At 39.6% G+C, this 27,021-nt stretch overlaps 2 protein-coding genes across 7 annotated transcripts in view; one reads left to right on the top strand and one right to left on the bottom strand.

The window, feature by feature from the left end:
- dlg3 (discs, large homolog 3 (Drosophila)) overlaps nucleotides 1-2,174 on the top strand; it is a 104,559-nt gene extending 102,385 nt beyond the window's left edge. For all 3 annotated transcript variants that reach the window (XM_061787056.1, XM_061787057.1, XM_061787055.1), the window contains one exon: nucleotides 748-2,174. In XM_061787056.1, the coding sequence (XP_061643040.1) occupies nucleotides 748-854 (107 nt within the window). In that variant the 3' untranslated portion in view covers nucleotides 855-2,174. The remainder of the gene's footprint in view (nucleotides 1-747) is intronic.
- Nucleotides 2,175-5,072: 2,898 nt separating this feature from the next.
- Nucleotides 5,073-25,645, bottom strand: tex11 (testis expressed 11). 4 transcript variants are annotated; one of them, XM_061787052.1, is made up of 29 exons: nucleotides 25,529-25,645; nucleotides 24,336-24,448; nucleotides 24,163-24,247; nucleotides 23,977-24,056; nucleotides 23,821-23,901; nucleotides 21,598-21,717; nucleotides 21,261-21,341; nucleotides 20,327-20,412; nucleotides 20,191-20,248; nucleotides 18,657-18,752; nucleotides 18,455-18,536; nucleotides 18,062-18,140; nucleotides 17,192-17,343; nucleotides 17,028-17,113; nucleotides 16,393-16,530; nucleotides 15,984-16,086; nucleotides 15,781-15,896; nucleotides 14,779-14,864; nucleotides 14,176-14,229; nucleotides 14,079-14,110; nucleotides 13,929-14,006; nucleotides 13,779-13,849; nucleotides 12,682-12,795; nucleotides 10,648-10,720; nucleotides 10,425-10,574; nucleotides 9,168-9,276; nucleotides 8,976-9,096; nucleotides 6,607-6,774; nucleotides 5,073-5,882 (listed from the first exon to the last, which is right to left on the bottom strand). In XM_061787052.1, the coding sequence occupies exons 1-29, from the start codon at nucleotides 25,554-25,556 to the stop codon at nucleotides 5,808-5,810; spliced, it is 2,715 nt and encodes a 904-aa protein (XP_061643036.1). In that variant the 5' UTR covers nucleotides 25,557-25,645; the 3' UTR covers nucleotides 5,073-5,807. The 4 variants fall into 4 exon arrangements, with proteins under 4 accessions (XP_061643036.1, XP_061643034.1, XP_061643038.1 ...); XM_061787050.1 differs by having other exon boundaries at nucleotides 23,821-24,056; XM_061787054.1 differs by lacking the exon at nucleotides 21,261-21,341.
- Nucleotides 25,646-27,021: the final 1,376 nt, after the last annotated feature.

Genomic DNA, 27,021 nt, shown 5'->3' with positions numbered 1-27,021 from the left:
ATAGAAAAGCATATATTAATAACATACATGACGACAACCAGGGGTGAAGCTTAAAAGGTTTAATGCGAGTAAAAACGTGGGTTGTATTTTCACTCACGGAGGCAGCACTAAGCCACCATAGTGCAGTTGTCTATGAGTGTGTGGATGTGTGCATCTGATACATTTTCAGAAAGAAGATAACAAATTATTTACTTGCTTGTTTAATTTCACACTTTTGTGGCCAGTAACCATTTATTCATGCCATCAACTGCCCTAAAACGTTTGTGTTTTGTTTAAAAATAGCGCGCTATATTACAAAAACATTACAATGAAATTGAAATAATAGTATTAATAGTTTTATTAAGTGTAATAACTTTGCATCGGGACAACGCACCTTTACTTATACAGAACTTTAAAAAACAAACACAGCCGTAATAAAGTGCCGTTACATGAATCACAAAAAAAAAATAGTATTCTTTTCTAATTAAATATATATAGAGACAAAAGTCACAACAATTGTGTGCCTGAGCTGTGTGCCTTTAGGAAATTGGCCGGATAGTCTGCGTGAGGGTCGAGGCGTGAGTTGTGGCCTACAGCAGCTCCTACCAAGGGTTCTCATTTTGTTTCTGTACATTTTACTGTTTGTAAGAAAAACTCCTTTGGGGCCTTCCTAAGTCAAGGTACTATACTGTAGTTGTCCATTCAGAGTCCCCTTTAACTTATTGTGTGTGTGTGTGTGTGTGTGTGTGTGGGGGGGGGCTCGTGCAGCTATCGTCCAGGGCGACTCGCTAGAGGAAATCTACAACAAAATCAAGCTCATCATCGAGGAGCAGTCCGGTCCGTACATCTGGATCCCCTCCCCAGAGAAGCTCTGAGCACCTTGCCTGCCCGCCATCACACCGCCACCACCTCGCATCGCTGCAGAGAGCTCCCACCCCCCCCCCCCATCTCTTTTTACAGCTATGTTTCATATAAAGTTTTAGTGTCATCATTATGTTACTCTCTAAATGGAAAAAGAAGTTTTCTCACCATTGATTACTGTGCCACCCCCTGCATGAATTTCTCGACGCCGGCCATTCTAGACTGGAACGGAGGTCCTTCATTTTTTTTTTTTGTCATATGAAAAACAAAAACAAAAACAGGGGAAAGGGAATTGATCCTTTTTGTCAACAGACTGAAGATGGGAATGTTTTCATGAGGAAAGGAAAGGGAGAGAGAGAGAGAGAGCGAGAGGAGTGGCAGGGGGAACAGAGACAAATTACGCCGAGTCGGAACACTTTGTAAATGTTCATCCAATCACATTTTAAAAAGATGACATACGCAAAGATGAGAGACCTTTTTTTTTTTTGTCCCACCCCCACCAAAATGACTGGTTGAGTGGAGCCCTACTGACGGTACTGTTGTTTCTAGGGAATTATTTATCATCTCGACAGGACAAATCCCTACATTTATATAACGACATCAACAAGATGAATAAAGTCCTACAGATTTTACTATACATATATATATATATAGAGAGAGAGAGAGCGAGAGAGTGCGTGCGTGTGAGTGAGAGAAAAACAAGTACAGTTTTACACTTCACTAGAATGGTCCATTTGGAGGGCTTGTTTGGATTGTTTTTTTTTTTTTTTTTGGCTCGTGACTTTTTTAACATTTTGGGGGGGGGGGGGATACTACACTGAGTAAAGGCGGGCTGGGGGGGTAGAGATGTGTAAGTGGGCTCTGCAAAACACCAAACTGCCTTACATCCAATACTGACTGACCACTTGTTGTCCTCCTTTGAGTGCAATAGCCCCCCTCCCCCCCCCCCCCCCCCCCCCCCCCCCCCACACACACACACTACGACCACTATAACAACAATCAATCCATCCAATTAGGATTTACTTTACACCCCCACCCCCATAACTAAAGAGTGTGGAGCTGCAGACCACCCTCGTACACTCTCTGCCTTCCAAAAAGGTTTTTTTTTTTTTTTGTTTTGTTTTGTTTTGTTCTTGTTTGTTGATCTGTTTTACTGGTCACACGGTACTGTCCTATCTGCTGCCATGGCGGCAGCCTTTTAACGGGTAGAACAAGACAATAATTGTATTGGATGTGATGCCCATTAAAAAAAAAAAAAAAAAAAGCTGTTTTGGATTGTCCAAAAAAAAAAAAAAACACTAAAGTTGAGCCTAATTAAAGCTTTGTGTTATGTATATGAATTATTCACGTGCTTGGACCACTGTGTATGGGAGGGTCGAGTTAAAAAAAAAAAAAAGAGCTCTTTGGGTTTGGGCTGAGCTCAGGTATATCAAACGTACGGCGCCCGAGAGGTCCCCTGAACGCAGCACGACACGGACGCGCACACGCAAGCTTCCTATCATAAAGCTCAACTGTGAAAGGGATCTTCTCTTCGGTTTTCTCCTTCCTCAGAGAGCCAAACCCCCCCCAACAGGAAGTGCCAACTCAGACCTGGGCCCCCCCCACAACCTCTTCAGTTTTTTTTTTTTTTTCTCCCCGTTGCCAGACAACCAGCTGTCATCACCTGTGTCTAAACCCCCTCCGCAGAGTTCAGGGAATAACTGAATGGAACACAGCCATTAATAAACTGTTTGCAGACTGTTTCAAAGGGTGCGGTAGCTGTACAATGTAAATAAGACCCTGCCCCCTTTTGGCTCACACATATTCCCCCAGAAGATATTACCCCCTTCCTCACATGTGCTTTGTGCATGTGTGACTCAAACTGGGACAGAATATGTTTTATAGACCACAAATGTCAGGTAAGTTGAGTTTGAAGCTATATTATCCATACGGAGGAGGGAAAAGTGCTGTGTTGTTGCTATTTGTCTTAAGATACCTATGGGACACTAAACTAGTCAGTTAAAGGGGCGAGGCCCTCTACATGTCAATACTTCTGGGACATGTCTGGGTATACAGAATGGAAAAAAATACATATATATATATATATGTACACGCACACACACATACAAAAAGGTTCAGGTTACTGGGCTTTCAGGTGAAAAAAAAACCTCAAATCCAAAAAATTTGCAAATTCACCTTTTTTTTAACCTATCCCTTATTTGGGAAATTACTCATTTTTTAATGCATTTATAAGCAGATCTGCACATAAGTGGTGTGCACTGAAAATATTAAAATCGTGCCAGATTGAAGTATGTCACTGTGCATTTGTGTACCAAATCTTTAGTAGCACAAGCCTGGTTTTCGCCAAGGAAATACAACTTGGATTAATTAATGTCAGATGGTGGATATAGGGCATTCCTTTTTTCATGTTCTGTGCACCGAGAGCAGGGATCAGTGTTTTGTTTTTCTAAGTGAACTTACCAAGCCGAGGGCATGTTCTGCATGAGAAACTCCTCCATAAAAGGCGGCACTCATCAAAGTAGCTTCAACTAGGATGTTCAAAGACAAGTGGCTACTAGGCTTAGTGTCATCAGTAGTTTGACGCAGAGATTGGCGGAGTCACAGAAAGGCATATATAATGGGTTTTGGTTTCACACTGAAATTTCACGTGAAAGCCCAGTATCCATCATTTTTTTATGACATTATTCTTGACAGATTGAGTGGAAATCAGAGCTGACTTAACGAAAAAGCGCACAGTACTTTAGACCTCAGTTAGCCACGTCCAAGCCCAAAGACTTCACTCTCTGCTCTTTCCATTTGAGGCTGTGATGGGGGAAAAAAGGCCACCTGTGCGTATGTGTGCGTGTGTATCATTGATGAGGTTGACAAATGGTGGTGTCAATCTATTTACCTTTTGGTTATGTTGAGGTGAAAGGGGGCTCAGGGGTCTTTTGGGGGGGGGGGGGGGGGGGGGGGGTGTTCTGTTTATGGCACCTGTGCAGTAAGTGCTTGGAAACATGAATCCTTTTGATTGTACAGTCCAGTAATCTCCTTCCTGTGGACGCAGGTGGTTATGCCCTGTTGGGATGCTGAGCCCAATTGGTCTTCCCTGTCCTAGTCACAAATGGAACACCGTCCATTTTATATATATATATATATATATATAATATCACATTTTCTTTGGGCTTTATTTTGGGAGGACTTGACAAGAGTTTATTTGTTTGGAAATAAAATATGTGACACAGTTACAACTTTGGCACGCTTCTTATTCTGCTTGAGCATGATTTTTTTTCATCTGCCAACGGTGTCAAAAGTCAAGATCTGGCCTCTCACATATTTTTTTGTGGCCCACCAAAACAAATGTCTAAGGTTTCTTGCTAACTGGATTTGTTTGTTTGGTTGTTGTTGTTTTTTCGTTTTGGCAGAAAAGCTGTAGTGCAATTACAATTTTTCTAAATTTTTTAAAGACATTTCCCCCCCCACTAAATCTCTTAAATTCCCTGTAATGTGAAAATGTTTTCTCACAAACCCTGCCAAATTGTAATGATTAAAATATATATATATATATATATATTCACTAAGCAAGCTCAGGTTTTGTGATCAATACGTTCTAGAAAGTCTGACTAAAACTGAATCATACAAAATCCAAAGCAGTATTTCCCATAGTAAATCTAATGAATATGTTCCAGACACCCAAGGATATTACCAAAAAAGTATATTTTATAGAGCAATGATTTTTGCACTGTGGTACGAGTATCACTAGTGGTACATGAACTTTCTGTAACGTTAGGCAAAAGAATTCAATGCAATTAAAATGACATGAATACACTGTACAATCAAAGAGAATGAAGCTTGTCGCTACACAGTGAGCTTGTTGAAGCTTTTTTTTTTTTTTTTTTTAAATCCAGTAGTTTATGATTTATGTGCAGTACACTTTTCCATTTCTCAAGTACAATACAGGTTTTAAAGTACAGTTCAGTTGTATTTAACTTTAGTGCAATAAATGTGCTTTTTAGGACTAAAACCTCAGCCTGCATATTTTAAAGTTGGTCATTGTGGTGATACTTGGAAAATAAATATATAAATATATTATTTAATATTATAAAATATTTTTTGAGGTGGTTCATGGTGTAAAAAGTTTGGGAACCTTTACATACAGTGTGAATTTAATAAGATGACTTATGAAGCGGATAAATGAACATCTTTATTGAAGGCTTGGTGGTGTATACATCAAGGAGGGGAGAGAGGGCAGCCATTTTCTGAGTTCTTTATTGAATTGTATGATTTTTCTCAGCTTTTCAAATAGCTGGCACTCAGAACTTTCTGTCATATTGCGTAAATAGGGTTCAACAGATGACAAGGCGTATTCCACAATGCAAGCTTTTATTAACAACTCGTGGCAACACTCAGACAACATCTGCGTAACACTTCCTGTCAAAAGTCAGGCCTTCAAACTAAAAGCCTTAGACGTTATAGACTTTTTTTTTTTTTTTAATTATTATTTTAATTTTCTTGGTATATTAAATATATTGACCTAGAAGTGACATCATGCACTCAGCGGAAATGTCAAATTTATACACATCATTTTTGTGCAAATTGTTCTCATATTTATGCAATTTTCCAATATTCACAGAAACAATTATTTAAAAATAAAAACTAATTAAACACAAAGCAGCTCACATTGACCCATGAACACTTTTGGTGTACCACAAACACAAACATAAGGGGGGTGATTAAAGTTAAATGATAAATTAGAAAATTAATTAAAAAAATTATAATAAAGAAGGCCCATCTGTCAACACCAACACACTTTTAAACACCAAACGTGGCCGTAGAGAGCAAAAATTTGCCCACCTCTGGTGTAGTGCAACAAGGAATACATGTTGAACAACATATGTGCAATATAATGGAAAAGAATTGCCCTACACTAAATTCTGAACAGGCGGCATACATTACGGACATGAAAATCAATCTGCCCCCCAGTGTGCTTATTCTTCCTTTATTGAGGTGTTGCTCTTTGCTCTATCCAGACGATCCAGGATTTTGCTGTAGAGATTGGACATCTGTGGACATAGTTGGGAATGAGTATTAATTATATGTATTCATCATATAATTGCATTCTGCAGTCATATTTGAGCATGAGTGCAAATTGCGACGTAAGAATATGATAATGTAAACAGAGTACAAGGCGCTGCTATTTGCGTTTAAATCTTGGCCTTGGGTAGAGAGAGACCAATTAGCGGGCAGGCCGATTATTGGCGCCGATATTCGGCATTTTGATGCATATCAGCATCTGCCTTTTTTTTTTAAAGTCCCACAGCCGATTAAGAGATCTATTTAAAACTGGGTCAACTACAGGGAACTATTTTTGTATTTGTTTATTCATAATTTCAGTTCACTTTACAAGAGATGCATGCGCCCTACCCTGGAAACTCCTTGTACTTTTTTTTTTTTTTTTTTTTTTTAACCTTAAAACCAAGATATAGCTGAAAGATAACCATTTCTGTTATATTGCAATTTTATAAAGCTTTATTTACTGTAGAAAACTTTCAGGAGCTATTTATTTAAGTTGCTGAGCTTCACTGCACTTTTTGTTAGACTTTTCAAACATTTTTAACATGTAAAAATGAAGAGCTGTTTTTAAAAACATTAAAGGCATTTAAATAAAGTGTTGGAGTTTGTATTTCTCAATAGTTTTTCCGACAATAGCGGCTCCAAATATCGGTTATCGGTCTCCTTGACTACTAATAATTGGTATCGGACTTGCCTTGGGTGCGCTGCCCCTACCTGCGTCTTGTAGCTTTCTTGCAGGGGTCCCAGGTGGCGCACGAAGCTCATGGCGAGGCTGCACCACTTCTCCGCCTCCACGTAGCGCGCCAGGCTGTACAGCAGGATGCCCGTGTTCCAGGCACGGGTCAGCAGCCACAGGATCTGCATCTCCGGGAGGCTGCCCGGCTACAGGAAAGATCCAGAAAAGGGCCAGATGGGGGAAGATTTGTACCTTTACTAAAGCTCGTTGGAACTCCTCTCAAAAGGCCCCCGGCGGCCGTTCGTGCTCACAGAATTCCTGCGGGTTCTTAGAGTACCGGCTCGTGAAATGAAAAGGGGGGAAATGTACAATCCCGGCGATAATTTGCATCCTCTTTCAGGCTTTCCAATTGGCAGGAAGTGGGGGTGGTGAATGGAAGCATCTGCTAATTCAGGGGTGTCAAACTTTTTGTTTTGTTGTCATCGGGGTTGGTTTATAACCGTGAAACCACATGAATGTATAATCACTCGGGGTGTAATAATACGCCGAAAATCACAGTTCTGTACATACCTTGGTTTTTAGATCATGTTTCGGTTTACGTTGGGTTCAGTAAGGGAAGAAAATGCAAATGAAGTTTTGCAAATTTAATGACATTTAAACTGAAACATCAACAGCTTGATCAGTGCGGCGGCCTTCCTGTGTGGCGATTGATGCTTGTGTGAATCTTTCCTCCCCACATAAAAAAAAGGTGACCATAGGTGTTGAATGGACTGTTACCACGTCTATGACGTTTTTGCATTATACTGTATGTTAGTATAAGGCTATCAGACTTTGGTTAGATTAAATTATATGGCTTGGGCAGAGGTGGGAGTAAGTCACATGTAAAAGTCACAAGCAAGTCTCAAGTCAAAACCTTCAAGTATAAACAAAAGCCAAGACTGGCAAAACACTGTACAGTATTTACAGTGGATATAAAAAGTCTACACACCCCTGTTAAGATGTCAGGTTTTTGTGTTGTAAAAAAAAATATCCATCCATCAATCCATTTTCTGTACCGCTTTCTCTCTCTCTCTCTCTCTATATATATATATAATAAATAATTTCACAACTTTTTAAAAGTTTAATGTGACACATAACCTGTACAACTCATTTGAAAAAAAAATGGAATGAAGTAATAATAAACAACATGGATAATGTTGTTGCTTACGTGCACATGCTCTCATAATTATCAGAGCCGACACAACAGATGACCCTAAATTACCCTGAGGCGTAGTGACTCACAATTTGTACTGTACTTACTAATGGTGGAATGCACTTTGGTCAACGACTTTTTTATCACCATGATGGTAATGCAAAGTGATCAGATACAGAAGACCTATAATCCACCTGGAATCTTCTTGTGCCGACTCTTTCGTCAGGCCCGGAAATGTCTCCACACCATTTCTTTTTTTTTTTTCATATCCACAACTAACCGCTAGCAACACCACTTCACTTCTTCTGCATTTATCAGTTGGCATAAAATTTTAGGCGCTACTTCTTGTAGTAGCGTGGACAAATGAGTGAAAAAAAAGAAGAGTTGTACTTGCCTGTGAACCGAAACGAAAGGTTTGGACAGTTATCATAAACTGTTCCACTCCTAGTTATGTTACCTAGCTGTACTAAAACGTTCCCAATCACATCATTTTGATATTGAATTTGATTATCTTTGGAGCTCCTTTCATCATTGTTCATGCAGGTGGCGACTTCACACTGGCAAGCGCACAACAATGCAGACTGTGTTGCCACGTTGGTGCGAATGACCCCCCCAAATTCTTCTTTCTTTCTTTCAATAAAAGGCAAACGATCTTAATTAAAATGCAGATTTCCAACTCTAAACGAGATGACTTTTCAAGTCATGTAGCTTAAGTCAGTCAAGCGAAGTCTCTTGGCTACCAAGTCTAATGTCAAGTATAGCTTAAGTATTTGGCATGCAAGTCGCAAGTCATAAAACTGGCAACTCGAGTCGACTTGAGTCAAGTAATTTGAGTCGAGTCCCCGCATCTCTGGGTTTCGGTGATCATTTTTGTGTTTAAATATACGTTTACTTCTTTTGTCTTACGTTCAGTTTTACAGTAAACTTCATCTAAGAGCGACAAATAAATACAGTGGCGCCTTGAGATACGAGTGACCCGACATGAGTTTTTCAAGATACGAGCCGTCGTTTGGCTGTTTTTTTTACAATAAATAGTGAAAACGAGTGCTGTATGGTGTCTGTGAGAGGCTTCCAGCTGTTTATTGCCGATCCCACTTGAATTTCTCTGTTAAACTAAACATAAAAGTTTAAGTTTCTTTAAAAAAGTTTAAGTGTGTCGAGGAAGGCTACAACTATTTAAATGTCTGCAAAGGTGCTGACGGCGCGCTGACTCACAGCAGCGGCGATGACGGCCAGCGCCTCCTCATAGTAGTCCCACGCCTCGTGCAGCAGGCGCGCCTCCATGTGGGACGCGCCGCTGGGCAGGGAGAGCTTGATGAGGCTGTGGATGCACTTGCTGAGAAGGAGAACAACAGTGAGGGATGCTGATTCACGCCGTGCATTGGGCGCTCGAAGCGGCGGCCGTGCCTGTACTGCGCCAGGTCCACCTGAGGTTGTTTCTTGTGCACGGACAGCGCCACCCTCAGGGCCTTCTTGCTTAGCAGAGGGAAATGAGCTGGAGGCTCTGTGGCTAATCCTGCAGGTGGCAAGACACTGTACTGTGAGTTTAAATGACAACGACAAGGCTTCTTTGTAGGGCTGGGCAATTAATCCAATCATTTGAGGGGTTTTGTCAGATCTTTTCTTTCAACGCACGTGCTTGCTGACATGCACTAATTCCACTAAAAACATATTCTACATATTTCGACAAACGTTTGACACAAGGTAGCCGCAATTTCATGGCCATGTATATGAAGCCTGCTGAACTATCAAAGCTCCCTTGTACGGCAAATTTTGGCTTCCAACACAAAGTTGTCCAGAACTCAATAGGTGACAGAAACCTTGACTCTTTGGTAGAAAAATGCCCGTATGTTTCTTCTTCGTTGAGACGAAAATGTGACATTTAAACAGTTACAGGACATTATCAGATTTTTCAATGGCTCTGAGATCTACATACTCACGTCAATTAATGGAGCCGAGTGCTCAAAGCAAATATAGTGAAGCAGAATTTTGCTGTTAAGCTGCACACAAATTGAACAAGTTGCCAACAGAAGTGAAGTCAGCCCCAAGTGTGAATGTTTTTAAGTACAGGTTTAAAACTTTTGTTTTTCATGCTTACGATTCAAGCTTTTTTAAAGCATTTTAATGTCATTTTCTTTTTCTTGCACGGTATGTTCTTTTAGTAAGTTGTCTTTTATTTCTTATTTTACTTCTTTCAAATGTCTTTTGCTATTTGTTTTTAAATGCTTTTAATCAGATAAAGCACATTGAGTTACCTTTGTGTATGAAATGCACTATATAAATAAAGCTTCCTTGCCTTTCATTGCTGAATATTTTCAATGTTAATTTATAAAGGATCGTATTTACATCCATGTTTTATTTTCATCTTATCAATTATTTCTGTTTGGTATCAGGAGAAATAAAGGAGAAAAAAACTCATTTAAATAATGTTGTTAAGCTTTTTCTATTACCAAAGAGAGGGGAAAATCAACAAAAAATGTGTCCGGCACAGTAGCTGACTGGTTAGCACTACTGCCTCACAGTTCTGGGGACGCCTCCCGCCCGAAAATAGCTGGGATAGGCTCCAGCAGCCCGTGACCCTAGTGAGGAGAAGCGGCTCAGAAAATGGATGGATGGATGGATCGCCCAGCCCTACTTCGTTGTTGTGTTTTTTTTTTTTTTTACCAGCGATGGTCTCCAGCACTTTGGCCTCCACGTTGTCCTGCTCTAGGATGGACTCCAGCACGCTCGTCACCTTGGGGTCGTTGAGTTGGGCGCGTGCCGCAAACTCGTAGAGCAGCAGCAGCGTGTCTGTTGGGTCCTTCGGGAAGCTTCCTGTGCATGTAGAAATTCAGTGTGTTCACTTAGTGGTGACGACCAGTCCCAACTAAGATAACTTGAATGGTACCTGTTGCCTTTAGGGTTTTCCACAACTCTGCACATAACGCAATGTGCTCCAGAGCCTGACTGAGATCCTTTGTCTGGAAAACACGTGGAAACACACCAAAAGGCCCATCACAACTATTCAGCCTTCAATTCCTACCCGCTTTTGTATAAGGGTGCTTGGTTTACAACAGTTCCGCTCCTACTGTGGCGACGTGAGCATCAGGTCGGAACATGCTGTTTTAGTCTATCACTGACCTGAGCTAATGCAGTAGTAAAGCCATCATTACAGTACATATTTCTATGAAATATAAAACAATCAGATGAAAAACAGTATATCTTTGAACTATGTTTCTACAGTGCTTGAGTGGCCTGAAAGGCGCCTATTAATAATTTATTAATAACTTATTACTACTATAATTGTATAAGCTCGACCGTGTGCTTAAGAAAGCGTGTGTTAAGACTTGGGGGACGATGGAACAAGATGGCAATTCTTCACTTCCTCAGCTGGTAGAGCGGGTCGTCCAGTGATCGAAGGGTTGCCAGTTCGAATCCCAGCTTCGACTGTATGGTGTTGAAGACACTGAACCCCAAATTGTTCCCAGTGGGCCTGGCAGCGGCTTGGATGGCAGCAGCCGCCCATTAGTGTATGAATGTGTGCGCGAATGGGTGAATGTGAGGCTTTTTAAAGCGCTTTGAGCACCGTATGGTGTCGACAAAGCACTATATAATTTGTCATTCAAGCTCATCCCATCTCCACATTGATTCTCCGAAGCATACGTTACAAGATTGGTCACAGTGGCCGAAAACATGTACTTCAACCTTTTACCTACTCAGTTTGTAGTCAAAGATTCTCTCACAGAGCCAGTTTGTCAATAGTCACAAGAACTCTTAATGGGGAGAAAGCTTTTATTTGCTCTGTGTGGTAAACGATTCATACAAGAACACACACTGGAGATCGGATTCTCTTGTGAGGATCAGGCAAAGACACACAAGTGTGTTGGGGGGAATAGCATTACTTTGCAACCCTAACCCCGTTTTGAAATCCTAATTTGAAACCCTTAAACTCTATTTAAACCCTAATTTGAAACTCTAAACCAAGTTTGGATCCCTGATTTGAAACCCAAAAACTATCTTTAAACTCAAATTTGAAACCCTAACCCTGTTTTTGAAACCCTACATTGAGAGCCTAACCCATTTTTGAAACCCTAATTTGAAACCCTAACCGTGTGGTGAAACCCTAATTTGAAGCCCTAACCCAGTTTTGAAACCCTTTTTGAAGCACTAACCCTGTTTTGAAACCCTAATTTGAAACCCTAACCCTATTTTGAAACCCTGCTTTGAAAGCCTAACCCCGTTTCAAAACCTACTTTGAAACCCTAAAACCGTTTTGAAACCCTAATTTGAAACCCTAACCCTATTTTGAAACACTGCTTTGAAAGCCTAACCCCGTTTTGAAACCTTACTTTGAAACCCCAACACCGTTTTGAAACCCTAGTTTGAAACCCTAAACTCTTTTTGAAACCCTAATCCTGTTTTTAAACCCTATTATGGAGCCCAAACCTTATTTTCAAACCCTACATTGGAACGCTAACCGTTCAGAAAGCGGAATTTGAAACCCTAACCCTGTTTTGAAACCTTAGCCCTGGCCTAGGGTTCTTTTTTCACTCATTGAGCATTCTGCGCTGTGCTCTTGCAATATCTTTACAGGATTGCCACTCCTGGGAAGAGAAGCGCTGAACCATTTATCTAACCGTGGACTGATGAATAATATCAACACTTTTATAGATACTTCTGTAACCTTTTCCAGGTATGTACAAGTCAACAATTCTTCATCATAGGTCTTCTGAGAGCTCTATTGTGCGAGTCATGGTACACATCAGGCAATTCTAAACTAGTGTGTTTTCTCGTGGCCCGAGCAGCTTTAGCCACACCTCAATTTTTGACTCTTTGATTCGACTCCCAGTTGGCTCACACTTAATTAGCTACTGGAGAATCTGTAACCGAGAGGTTCACTATAATAGTTCATCTGGGTTGAGGGACTGGGTGGCATACACACACGGTCGACTGAAGGAGAAGATCGGCAGAACTCGAGAGCAGCGGCCACGGCCATGAGCAGACACGTCTTCTGAGCCATAAGAATGGTGCGATCAGGACGACACATCTGGGACAGCTGGACAAAAGCACATCACAATTTTGTTAAGTTATTATACAGTGACACAATGTAGAAGACCACAAATGTTCAGTTTTGATTAACACTGTCAGAGAGGCTTTATTTTATTGTGGTGGTACAACCCCAATTCAAATGAAGTTGGGACATTGTGTTAAACATAAATAAAATCAGAATACAATGATTTAATGTTCAAACTGGTAAACGTTATTATTTTTTGTAGACTTTACAATGATTTTATCGGCCTTATCGGTATCGGCCGATAATTAGCATTTTATGCTGATCGGCTGATCGGCTTTAATGTCATAATTCGCCCATCCGATCAATGACGTCATTGATCGGCTCCGCAAAAGACATTTACTCCGCATCGCCATCAATTAAATGGTATTCAATTAAATATAGGTGGAACATGATTTGCAAATCATTGTATTCTGTTTTTATTTATGTTTAACACAACGTCCCAACGTCATTGAAATTGGGGTTGTATGTTGAAGTGGTGTCCAACTGTATTGCTTCATATTGTATAGAGAGCTGTTTCTAATATTTAGGTTAGCTCCCCCTCTAATTAAAAGTTTAGTGTTTCCTAGCCAATGTGTATTTGGAGTGGGACTGGCAAGAGGTTTGACGACGAGGCTCTTACTGCTGTTGACTTGGCCAGCTGGGTGGGAGATGAAAACTCCTATGTTACCACTTTAAAGCAGACATGGGCAAACTTTAGTGCTCAAGGGCCACATTTTGAAAAAAAACAATTATTGCTTCAACCCTGTACTGTATATCTGAGGTTACCGAAGTATGTTGTAGTACAGTTTTATATCATTGCAACAATCACAATAATAAATATATTGCTAAATGAATAGCTCTCTGACAGTTTAAACCAAAACTTCTTTGTGAAGTTACAAGTGTCCAGAGTGCGTTAGCTAGTTAAAAAGCTATTATTACTATTATTATTATTGCAGCGCTCCCTTTGGCCCCATAGGTGCACTTACCTGGTAAGAGAGCACAAAGAAATCCCGCATTCTGTCAGGGTTCCTCTCACACAGCAGTGCTGAGTTCCAAGCTGTGATAAAAATACAAAAAAAGAGAATACACATGATTCTAACTGTTAGCTCTGCACGTCAGATTGTGATAATTGGTACCGATCTTCCTGAACCAGTTGGCTTCCTCCGTGCACTGCTCCACTGTCAAGCACAGCCACTGTGAAAGCTTCTTCAGCGCTGATGTGACAGCAAAAACATTTGTGGTTTATGATGCAATGAAGACACAAACAATTATACACACCTACTTACCCATCTTTAAATAAGGCAGCAGCATATCCAGACTGTACAGAGGAGTATCAAAGCGAATTCAATAGGAGTGTTATGAAACAATATTTACTGTATGTACCTTTTCTCATCAGTGGATGTTTCTATGGTGGGGAGCATGAGTCGAACCAGGCACCTGGAAAAAGATGAATAGTTGTAGCACCCCATCTCCATTTTGTGTAGGGCTGAACTAGGGCTGAATATCTTTTTACAAACACAAGCAATAAATGAATCTGTATGACAATAAACATTACAATAAACAATATCAGATTTATTAGAAATAAAATTGTATCATCGAACACTACATTTAGCAACAAGACTTTACTTAACATTTTAAAAATGTTTAATCCTTATCATTTATTAATTAAACATCCACATAATACATTTTCCTTTAGGGCAGCAGGTTTGAGTTGGTTTGAGTTTTCACTTGATTGTTAGATTCCTCGCATCTCCAAAATCACTCAATAAAAAAAAGTTTTTTAAATTAAAATCTTGCATGTGTTACCAAAAAAGGGTTTCATTCAAGTTGGTATCATACCTTATATTGCTATCAAAACCCGTTGCTCACCAACATCAATTGCTAATTAAATATGCTAATGTATTTCACTGTGTCTTAACGAATAAATATAATATGTATAAACAGATCAAAGCAATGATTTGCTCTGCCTTTAATATTCTCACCAACCTGAGAGCCATGAGAACCAAAGCTTCGTCTTTGCTGGTTTCACACAAACCTTCCAGTAACTTAATGGCCATGTCCTGCTGTTTGTTCTGTCACAAGGAGCAAAACATTCTCAGTCGCCTTGAGCAAACTCATGCATGGTACACACAGTTTCACTAGATTAGGTGGACAATTTCACGGCCTGTTTTACATCTGTTAAAGCCAAAATAAATTTTAAAAAACGAGTAATCTCACGGTACACCACTAAACAATAATGTCATCAAAAAGACTGTTAACACTGTATACTGAAACAACAATGATTTTGTCTATTACTTTGCTGTATAAATGGTAACACTTGGTTACACCGTTTTAGTGGTACACTCGCCGGTGTGAATGTGAGTGCGATGGTTGTCCGTGTCTATATGTGCCCTGCGACTGACTGGCGACCAGTTCAGGGTGTAGTCCGCCTTTCGCCCAAAGTCAGCTGGGATAGGCTTCAGCGCCCCGTGACCCTAACCAGGATAAGCGGTGTTGAAAATGGATGGATGGATGGCTATGCAGTTTAATTGTACCTTTTATCTTATGTTCCATCGAGAGCCTTACACTCACAACATGCTGGTATTTGGTGACCCCGAGAGCTAAAAAGAAGTCAGCGGGTTCAAGAGCATTCTCTACTTGGTACTTTGAAATGCCCTACCTGTGGAAATTAGTGCAGCTAACTAGAAAATTAAAAAATCTAATTTCTACACTCTCGCATTTGGTTAAATCACACTTAATATGCAACTTTATAGAAAATGAATAATAATTTTTGGACCTATTAAGTGAAACTGGATAATTTCCAGTGCCACAATGTATGATCCGGTGGTTGGGAATCACAGATCTGATTAGATTCAGTACAGGAGCTCTATCAATATTACCTCATGAGAGGGGCAAAATATAAAAATACTACTGCAAACTATAGTACAAGCACAATAATAAACATGTTACATGGATATGAATACCTCTCTGGCAATGTCAATGTCCTACCTCCAAGGCGATCTGAGCGGCTAGGCAGAGGAGGTTGGAGGTGGCCTTCTCAGACACAGGCCCAGTGGCTTCGAGACCCTTAGACAGATGTGCCATCATGTTCACTGCCTTTGCAGCTAGTTCACACACAGGACGGACTGATTAAAATATGATGACCCCTACTGAATGTGAGCTGAGTGTGACTATATTTTAAATGTAGGCACCTCTCTCCACATCATTCTCATATACCGCTATCTTGTAAACACTGAAATGTGTGAAAATGCTGTCAGGATCGCAGCGCTCTGCCTCGTTAATAGCTTCTTTGGCCTGAGAAATACATAGTGAGGAGAACTCGTGTGCATGATAGGACAGTGGTACCTTGACTTACGACTTCAGACAAAGCTCGTAAATTAATTAACACGTATATCAAGTATATCAAGTTGAAATGAACTGAAATGCTATTAATCCGTTACAGCCTTCCAAAAACAACCACATTTGTTTTTGTTACATGTTTTTAATAAATTAAAAATAGTCCTATATTGTAACATATATTAGTGGGGCATTCGTAAGTCAAGGCTGTGTAGCAGAAAGAAAATTAGCTGGTGACCTGTACCAGACATTGGGACTTGCTACCTTTTCCAGCTGCTTCAGGTGCATGAAGCAGGAACTTCTGTTTCTCTGCAGTTTGGCCAAGTTGGAGTCTATCTCTCCAGCCTTAAAGAACCTCAGAGAGTAGTTGTACCAATGCAGCGCCTCAGAGTAGTCTGTTGCCTAGGAGTACATAAATTGCAATCTTCATTTCTGTGTGGTTAATAGGACAAAGAACCATCCATCTAGCCATTTCCTCCTACATATTGCTGGAGCTACGCTGAAAGCTCCAATGTCCAAATTTTGTCAGGTTCCTGTTTTTTCATAAATTGATAATATTGGCAAATCCCCACATAGGTCTATTATTTTTACAAATTATTGACCAATCTTCAGTGTTGAAGATGGCCTGCTCTCTTCAACGATGCAATGTTGATGCAGTGTTGAAAATGAACTAAAAATAGGATTAGCCACAGTTCATTCATGATTTAACAAGGGGGGGGTCTTACTTTTTCACACAGGGCTAGGTAGCTTGGAAGAGGTTTTTTTTTTTCCTTATTAATTAAAATTGATTTCATTTAAAAACAGCATTTTATGTTTACTTGGGTTATCTTTGTTTGGTATTTACATTTGTTTGATATCTTGAAGATTAAAGTGGGGAGACTATGCAAAATACTTCCTACCTCAACATATTCAGATGCTTTATCCCACAACATGGCATGGAGGGTTGTGAGGTCCTGCGGTGCCAGCTGTTTGCCAGTGTAATGTACTATGAGGGCACAAATCTTTACATTTGTACATTTTTATAAAAGCGACAAATGAAGACACGTCTGATTATGCGTAGCACCGGTGATGACGTCCTCTATCTTCTGCTTGCCCAGCAGCTCTTTGCCTCTCTTCAGCAGGAGCTCAATGTGCAGAACAAGAGCGGTTCCCAGGTCGGGTGATGACTCAAACTGCTGACTTGCACGTTTCAAAAGCTCAAATGCCGGCACTTCTCTGGGATAATGTATGGAAAGTCGTGTGAGCATTTATTCAACATCCTTGATATCCAGCTTAAGGTCCATTTACTAATATGCTCTTCGTCCTAACTAGTAGGACAACTTTGGCATACTAGTAGGACAACTACGTTACTGTACTAAAGAGGCAAAACTGTGCACTACTTGACCTGAACTGAACACTACTAGTACTACTGGTGAAGCAATATAATTTTATAATGTCACTAGTACTACTAGGAGTAACAGTTGTCATCTTGTGCAATTTGCCTCACTAGTAACATGTACAGTAGTTTTCTACTAGTATGCAAAGTTCTCCTGCTAGTGTGGACAAAGAGCGTACTAGTACATGAACCTTGAGCTGGATATCAATGATATCAAATCAATTTTAAACGGTTTCATGGAAAGCTGTTTGCATTCATTCGGTATCCATGATAAGGAGGCACTAGTGTTTTACACATGCCTACTATTTGGCCCTAGTAGTGTCACAACTGTAGCACAATAGTTTATTAGTAAGGTTTAATTGCAGAGTAGTGTGCCCAAAGAACTACTGGTAAAACACTTGTATTATTAGTGCACCTAAGTACCTGTAAGCATGCGTACATGGGACATTAGGATGGATACCAAGGATATCGAATAAATGCTCAAGCAGCTTTCCATAAGAATCCAAACAGGCAGCATTCAGAACACCACATGTATGTTTTCCTACGAAATGTGTTTACCTGTCTTCAGACATGAGAAGCTTCACTGTACTCAGACAAACGTCAAGGGAAACCTGAGATTTCAGCATCTCATCCAGACCTGCGAACACATTAAAGTCTGCTTTCCAGCTGCAGTGGAACCTCGATAGAACGGACTAATAGGGGCTAAAGGGGGTCGTCCAATATAGCCGATTGACCGTTACATTGAAGCACTTTTTTGTTTTTTTTGGATACACTGTTCAGTCCCGACGGTCCGTTTTATCCAATATCCGTTACAGTATATCGGAGTCCGTTTTATCGAGGTTCCAGTGCAATGAAATCTCAGGAGAGAATGTTTTTTCAATGTAAAAAGCAAAACATTTCAGAGAATCATACTGTAATCATGGACTATATTATTCTTGTCTATTAACTAACCTGATCTGATGCTTTCGTCAGAGGCCCCACATCTCAGGAGTATTCTGAACTTCAAGTACAGCCCAGTGGCGCTCACACATTTCTGACAAAATTGGCACAGTGTTGCAGGTTATAGGACAGATCTGTTTTGTTGATTTTCAGATGATTTAATTGTATTTATGACTTGAGACTGTGCGCATGAGGCTTCATTTTCATATCTCACCTTGTTGGCCATGTCAACAGCACTAAGGGCCTCCTTGTGAAACCTCTTAGAATCCCACTCGAAATAAGCAGTGGCCAGGAGACGCAAAACCTTTGCCTGAGTTTTATCAAGAAGAGATTTAAAATTAGTTATTTCTAGTTTGTATACATTGTTGCTATCAGGCAGAAACCTTCTAAATCCATCCATCCATCCATTTTCTGAGCCGCTTCTCCTCACTAGGGTCGTGGGCGTGCTGGAGCCTATCCCAGCTGTCATCGGGCAGGAGGCAGGGTACACCCTGAACTGGTTGCCAGCCAATCGCAGGGCACATAGAAACAAACAACCATTCGCACTCCCAGTCATGCCTACAGGCAATTTAGAGTCTCCAATTAATGCATGTTTTTGGGATGTGGGAGGAAACCGGGGTGCCCGGAGAAAACCCACGCAGGCACGGGGAGAACATGCAAACTCCACACAGGCGGGGACGGGCTTGAACCCGGGTCCTTAGAACTGTGAGGCTGACGCTCTAACCAGTCGGCCACCGTGCCTCCCTTCTAAATCCAAATATGGTAAATTTCTTCAGATGTTTTTCACAAATAGACCCCACCTAGGCTGTTATTTCTACGCATGATTAACCAATTGAAGTGTTGAAAATAGCTGTAGAACAAATCTCTCAATTCTCTTGAACCCTCAACTGTCTGAAAAGTGTTGTAAAACTCCGCCCTCTCCCCTCGCTGTGCGGGAACCGTGCAGCATTATGATACCTCAAGCTTAAAAGTCTGGATGTTTGTTAGACGATAACGAGTCAAAATAGGTTAGATACATACATGTGTAAGCCTGTTTTGTTAAAAATGTATTGCTCTAATGCTTCAGAGCAGAAGGAACTGCTCAGTCACGATGTTAAAGTCATTTCTGCTTATTAAACTGCTTAGTCAACTCATCATTTTATTTATTGCATCACTCAATGCTAAAAAACATCCTACCAGTAAGCTCAGGTTGAAAGTAAGGGATTCAAGTGGATGATTAAATTAACGAACCCTCATTACCAACTCCCTGGTTGTAAATTGGAATTGGAAAACTTGAAAGCTTTTGCATGGTCAGATTAGACATGTTTATAAATATAGACATGTTTTCTTTGTCTTACGCAGTTGTGTAATGTTCCATTTCATGTTCAACTTTTTGACATAATATAAAGATCCATCCATTCATCCATTTTACAAACCGATTTCAATCAAAACGTTAACAGTAACAGGGAACATTTAAAATAGAAAAAAATGTTTTTTGTTTTACTCGTGATATATATCGATATCGACTGATATGAAAAAAATATTTCAATAGGCTTTTTGTACCCATATTGTCCAGCCCTATTTCAGTGCTAAATTAATATTTTCATTTTGTTTTTATTGTTTGAAGCATTAATAATAATGAATGTAATTGCAATGCCTTGCTTTTAGTGAGGTTAGTACAGTCATAGCAATTCTATTTTACAAATAATCATAATCTCTCAATAGTTTGTACAACACAGGTACAAGCATGTACAGGACTGTCATCTTACCTGGACCTTCAATTCAGGGGCATATTCCACATGAATCTTGCTGATATCATAGCTCTCCCTAAAAACAATCCCACACACACACACACAAATAAAACCCTTTTCCACTATACACTTATTTATAAAACCTTATATGTACCGTAACCAGAAGGTGCTCTCTTCAAATTTCTGATGGTGGTAAGTGTCGATTCCGAAGTTGTAGCACTTTAGGGACAAGAAGGTTGTCTGCAACAGATACAGAAAACAATTAACGCATATAATAACAAACACAGTGGAACCTCTGTAACTGCCGATTAGGTGGTACAATTAATTTAGCTGTTTTTCCCTAAATGTGTTGATTAAAATGTATTCATTTTTATTTACTTTTGATTCATTATCCTATTCAATAATTTGTCAATTGATTGTAAATAATAAAAAAATTACTAAAAGGGATGAACCAGGACACACTGGAGTGACTGTCTCCTGGTTGGCTTGGGATCCCATGGAAGTCTGGGCTTCCCTGCTAAAGCTGCTGCCCCCGTAACCCACCTCACATAAGCAGAAGCAGATGGATGGATGGAAAGATGAACAATTTGTTAATTGATTTACTGTAAAGAATAAAATAACTGTATAATAAACATTTTTACAGTCAGACATTCTTTTTAATTTTACAAATTGCTTATTATTTATTTTTAAAAAACCATAAAAAATATAATTGTTTATAAAATGTTTTATACTAACATTTAGAATTTTTTTTAATCGACATCTTAAGTGCATCGGCAACTATGGCTCTCCTTTTTTTTTTCATCCACTCAAGCAGCGGGTTATCTGAAGCTCGCTCGCAACTCAAATTTTGGCTCGCAACACAAATAAAAAAATATCTACCAAATGACAGCTCAGAACTCCAAAAACTTGTAAGTTGGGTCCATTGTAAGGCAAGGTACCACTGTAGTTACTATCGCATTTAGTACTACATGATAGTATTTTTTAATGGGGGTTAAGAGATGGTTCTAGGAAAACATTCTACCCTGTAAGGTGGTGTTTGCACCCCAAAAGTTTGAGAACACTTGAAATTCAAAGTTGGTGTAATGTACTTGCGTCGGTAGCCGCTGCAGCATGTCTTTGCAACGTTGCACATGGGCCACAGCCTCTTGGTTTCTCCCTTGAATAATAGCCTGCAAGGAAGAGAGGTGGGCTGTGTTGAAAATCACTCCCGATTCATTATTAGGGACTAGGGAATGAGTGACCAGTTCCAAACCGAAAACAGCCTTGCTTTTAAAATAAAAGTGAAACAGATCTCCATCCATCCAGTTTTGCTTGCTCATTGTTTCTGACTTGACACTTTAGCTGTCTCGCGAGTCTGTCATAATAACACTTCCCCGGCTGCCAAATCTCACAAGAACAAATGTCGAAGGTGTTACCGCAGCCCACCGATTCTGCCTGAAAGGAGAGGATCCGGAGCAGGTCTTTCTCTACATCCATTTTGGATGAGTCAATGTCCAGTGTGTCGTGGCCTCTGGATGTCAGCTGGTTGTACAGAGTTTCCAGGCTCTGGAGAACATCAGAAAGTATTAGACGACACCGGATCATTCACTTGAGTGTTTATACTCAACCCCAGCTATAAGGCAGTTCATCTTTCACGTTCCCGCTAAACTCCGACTTTTTAAGTGATCCAAGTTTTATTGGTTTTTAGTATACATTTCAGTGTTTAAATATAATGTTTATGTTTCTTTTGTTCTATCTGTTCCTGCTCCATGTGTTGTTTGCAAGTAGCAGTTCTTTGGAAGTTTATACAGTAATTGCCATAACATAGTCATTTCCATTAGCCTGAATACGGCATTCCACATTACATGTTAGCATGAAGCTAGGAGACTTTGCATTATTATAAGGTTTGGTTGAATCCTCTTTTGTTTTATGTGTCAGTTTTAAAGTAAACTTCAATTGGCAGTGACAAACAAACAGTTTGAGGCAAGCACGCTTTGTCGCTAATTTTTGAACTGAGAGTCACTTCTTGTGTACTAATCAGTACACAAGAAGGGCTGTGAAGCTGTGAAAAGCTACCGGTATGATACTTCTGAAACAACAAATATGCTCAAATTACCTTTAATTATATGATATTATTCATAATTCATTATATTCATCCATGTGACGACAGTGACATAATTGTCAACAATATGCAGCAACACCTTATTTCTATAAATCTCTGCTAATGTTTACATTTTCCAATAATCACTCCTACAACATTCTTGGTAAATCACAATATCCCAGTTTCATTAGCTTCTAACACGAGCTACATGACAAGTTTCCCGAAAAATAACAGTTTGTCAAAATGTGAAGTCTCGTTGGAATGGTCACTTGAAGATGAGTACCAATGTACCAATACCTTAGAAAATGGGGTGACAAATGAATTTTTTTGTGTGTTGGAAAATTTGCATTTTTAGGGAAATATATGGCCTATGGAAAATCTGGTTTAAAAAATGCCTTCAAATTATAGCAAAATCCATCCATCCATTTTCTCAGCCGCTTATCCTCACAAGGGTCGCGGGAGCCTATCCCAGCTATCATCGGGCAGGAGGCGGGGTACACCCTGAACTGGTTGCCAATTGCAGGGCACACATAAACAAACAACCAGTCGCACTCACATTCACACCTATGGGCAATTTAGAGGCGTCAATTAACCTACCATGTTTTTGGGATGTGGGAGGAAACCGGAGTGCCCGGAGAAAACCCACGCAGGCACGGGAAGAACATGCAAACTCCACACAGGCGGGCCCGGGGATTGAACCCCGGTCCTCAGAACTGTGAGGCAGAAGCCTAACCAGTCACCCACCGTGCCGCCTATAGCAAAAACATAAAACTTTATTATTTCTTAACATATCTCCTCAACGTTTTCATTTTGGCTGCTACTTGAGGAAGTCCTTCTTTGATTGGCTTACAAGTTTCATTTACAAATTTCCACCAATAAGCTCGTATGGGCCAAAATTCCAAGGGGTTCTCCAAGTCCAGGTGTAAAAATTACAGTGACGTTTCAAACGGCGTCCCTTGCCCGGCAGTGGAATAGGACCTATACTTCAGTAATCAACTGTTTTTTTCATGAATTTATGTCATGAAGGGTTTTCGAGGCGTTTGGTAGGTTAATTGACAACTCTAAATTGTCCGTAGATGTAAATGTGAGTGTGAATGGTTGTTTGTTTGTATGTGCCCTGCGATTGACTGGCGACCAGTTCAGGGTTCAGGGTGTACCCCGCCTCCTCCTCGATGATAGCTGGAATAGGCTCCAGCACGCCCACGATCCTAGTGAGGAGGAGCGGCTCAGAAAATGGATGGATGAAAGAAGTGCTATCCACATTTTTTAGAAAATTCCAAAAAGATGGCGGCCACTTGTCACACTGCTACTAATACTGACTAATAGGGCTATTTTTAAAACCTGCCCGCAGGCTACTCATGTCGTCCTTTGAGGGAACCTAGCGATGGCGGGCACCGTGTTAGGAACCCATGTTATATGATAGTCTCCATTTAAATAAAAAATGAACTATTAAACAAAACAAACATATGTTTGTGGTGTCTCTATATTGCAGATTTCCATCTATCAAGGATGGATCTGGAGCATATCCCACGCCATAAATAGGGATTCAATGTATTATCTATTGTCACCTTGACAGCGAGCCTGAGGAAATTATCCGCAATCTGGGGATTCCTGCAGTCCAGCCAGGTCCTTCCAGTTCTACTGGCCATCTGTAAGGAACAAACACTGACAATAAGAGTTGTGAGACTTATTTTTTTTTTTTTAAAGCTGTCACAGGTGCTCACCATGATCTGCTTGCGGATGGCGCCCTCTGTTAGATTAACAGGCTCACTGCAGTACAGCAGACTGCATGCAGCATGGCGTGCTAGAAAGTTGGATTCGTATTATAGGACACAGCCAGTCATGAATATGCCAATTTATATTCTTACAATATAGTCAAATATCCAAATCATCATTGTGTGCTCTTGTACCTTTAGCTTTATGATTTATACTGATGGAGTCACCCACATTCTTAGTAACAGCCCAGTTCCACAATTGGATGGCACACTCTTCAAGCTGCGACACAGAAGAATTGGAACTTAAATTCTGTCAGGTTATAGACAGTGTACAGGTGAAAGCTGTTGACCGTCACATTTGAATCTACCTGTGGATCCACAATTTTCACATCATCCTTGAGAGCTGACACTTCAGAGAAGATCATGTCAATCACCTCGCTGGAATTTGTTTGCTGATTCTGCACAAGCTCTGCTGTGAGGCCTGCACACACAATCACAACATGAATGACTATAGATTTAAAAACAGGAACAAACATTTTAATTTTTTAAAATGCCAAAACAAGTCTCAGTTAGTATGTTTATCAAGGCACATTATGTTTGCTTGTGGGCAATCACTTTCATATGTACACATTGTGTACTGTATTTCTGGTTACTGACTTGACAGTGACGGACTCTATAACGAGTAGTGGCATGGAGAGCTTATCTTCTCGTAACCGTGTCTCTTTTTGAGTTTTAAATTGGTCACTGGACCATGCTATTTCTTGTAACTGATAGACTGACATACTTTGTTTATCCATTGAGTGCAATTAAATTATACAGGGTGAGTTAAAATTAACTAGACATTAAAATTTGGTCATCGAATCCATAATCCTATTACAAATTCATTGAAACTAATGATACATATGCATTATTACATGAGACAATGAAAGTAAATCTTCATATTTCAGAGTGTAAGCACTGGTGGCGTCCATCAGTTTTCTCAAACAGCCTGGGATGGAACAAACAACGTTCTGAAGGACAAGAGGGCAGTAAGAAATAAGACAATAAGAAAATGTGAAATAAGACAATTATAAATCCCAAATTGTCTGTCTAAAAACAAAAACAATCTTTCATATAGTGACTTCCGTAATACTAAAATGTCATAAAAGCAATTTCAAATGCTTAGTTACTTTTCAGCCACCCAGTAAATCCATTGTAAAATTGGTAGAGTATCTTAATATCTGATCTCTGATTTTATCAGCGATAAAATGGTGTTAAGTTATAAATTAATAATAAGTTAAGTTATAAATTAATAATATCCTTATTTAATTTTTGGGGAAAGTATTATAAGCGTTGGCGTATGTTTGGTCTGGAGTTGTAATAAGTCAGAAAGAGTTAATTTGAGTTAGTTTCCATCAAGCTGTAGCCTCGCTTAGCTTTAGCTACGTTAGCTTTGCCGCAGTTAGCAAGCACATTAGTTCATTTGCTAGCCGTTACGTACGCAATTTATCGCCAAAACTGACTTTTAAAAGACGATATTTGGCATACGACCGTGTTTCTGTGGGATGCTTTATATTCTTACGTGTCACAGATGAAACAAAGCGCTCCATTTTCGACGTATCGCCACCGGGACAGTTAGCAAGTACGTTAGTTTATCCCTCTTGATTAACAGCAATCACGAGGCAAGTATGCCAAAGAGGTCCTTGAAGGTAAAAAACAAACAAACATTTAAACACACAACAAAAAACAGACAACTGTTTTGTTGTAAAATGAAATGGTTTACAATACTTTTTTTTCAGATGGATACTGTGTGAAAAAAAAACAATTTGTAATCTCAATATTATTAAAAAAAAAAAAAAAAAAAGGCTCTTGAAGATGGAACTGCTTTTCATGCAGGACAATAGGCCCACAATGTTTCTTTTTACACAGCTACATTTCACATTACTGTTGATGTAAAGAGACAACTACTGTTTTTTTTATTGTTATTGTTGACTCACAAGGTACAAGCAAAAGAACAAAAACATGTACAACACGAATTAACCATAGTCTTCTAACACCCGCAAATCCATAACAAACCCCAACCCTCTTTCCAACCCCTCCAAAAAGTAACACTGTTTCATTACATTTTCTAATTTGCGTATCAGTATATTCATTCTACAGCAGAGCTAACAGTCTTTGAAACACAGAGAAAATACAAATAAAAAGCACTATCATAGAATTAAGACAAAATCACTAGCTTTCATGTTATTACATAATAAGTACCGGTAAGTAATAAGTCTTCACAGCAACACAGTTATTCATGATAACCTTCTTTGTGACCCTCTATAAGGAGAAAATGATATTTTTACCTTTCGAAGAGACACTGAAGGTTTGCAAATTTCCCAGTATTCATGTTTGTGGTGTGAGTGGAATCGGCTTTATTGTATCAGTGCTAATCATTATTTGCTTTGTTATGCCCAACCAAATATCATTGATTTTGTTACAGTGCCACAACATATGGATCAGAGTTTCTTCACCAGCACTGCATTTAATGTACTGAACTAAAAGACAAACACAACACTTTTGGTTTGGTTTTGCTCCCATTTTCCCATCTTACATCATGATATGCCACACCTGTGAGGTGGATGAATTTTCTCGGCAAAGGAGAAGTGCAATATTTGAGAGAAATAGATCTTTTGTGTACATATGAAAAGTCTTAGATCTTTGACTTTATCTCATTAAATTACCCGACATATGACATTTCCAATTAAGTTACGAATGGTGTGCAGTGATCTATTTTGGTCAAGCATTGTAAGAAGGCATGCTCAGTTACTGCCACTGACTGTTTTTCATTTAATTATTTTATATTTACAGCCTAAAGGTTTTTCATTCAAATATTTACATACATGATAATGATTGTACTTTGGTGATCATGAATCTTCAAATCTTCCATCTCAAACTGGAGGGTAATTAAAATACGAATGACTATTTACTGCTATTACTTCAGACAGTGGTAACGTAACAGCCATAAATCTACTGGTTGCATTGAACCCGTTCATCCTTCAGCATCTGTTTGGAACACCGGAATAATCCAAA

Source organism: Phyllopteryx taeniolatus, chromosome 10 (assembly GCF_024500385.1).
Source record: "Phyllopteryx taeniolatus isolate TA_2022b chromosome 10, UOR_Ptae_1.2, whole genome shotgun sequence".
Classification (NCBI taxonomy): domain Eukaryota; kingdom Metazoa; phylum Chordata; class Actinopteri; order Syngnathiformes; family Syngnathidae; genus Phyllopteryx; species Phyllopteryx taeniolatus.
This window is presented reverse-complemented; position numbering and strand designations above follow the sequence as displayed.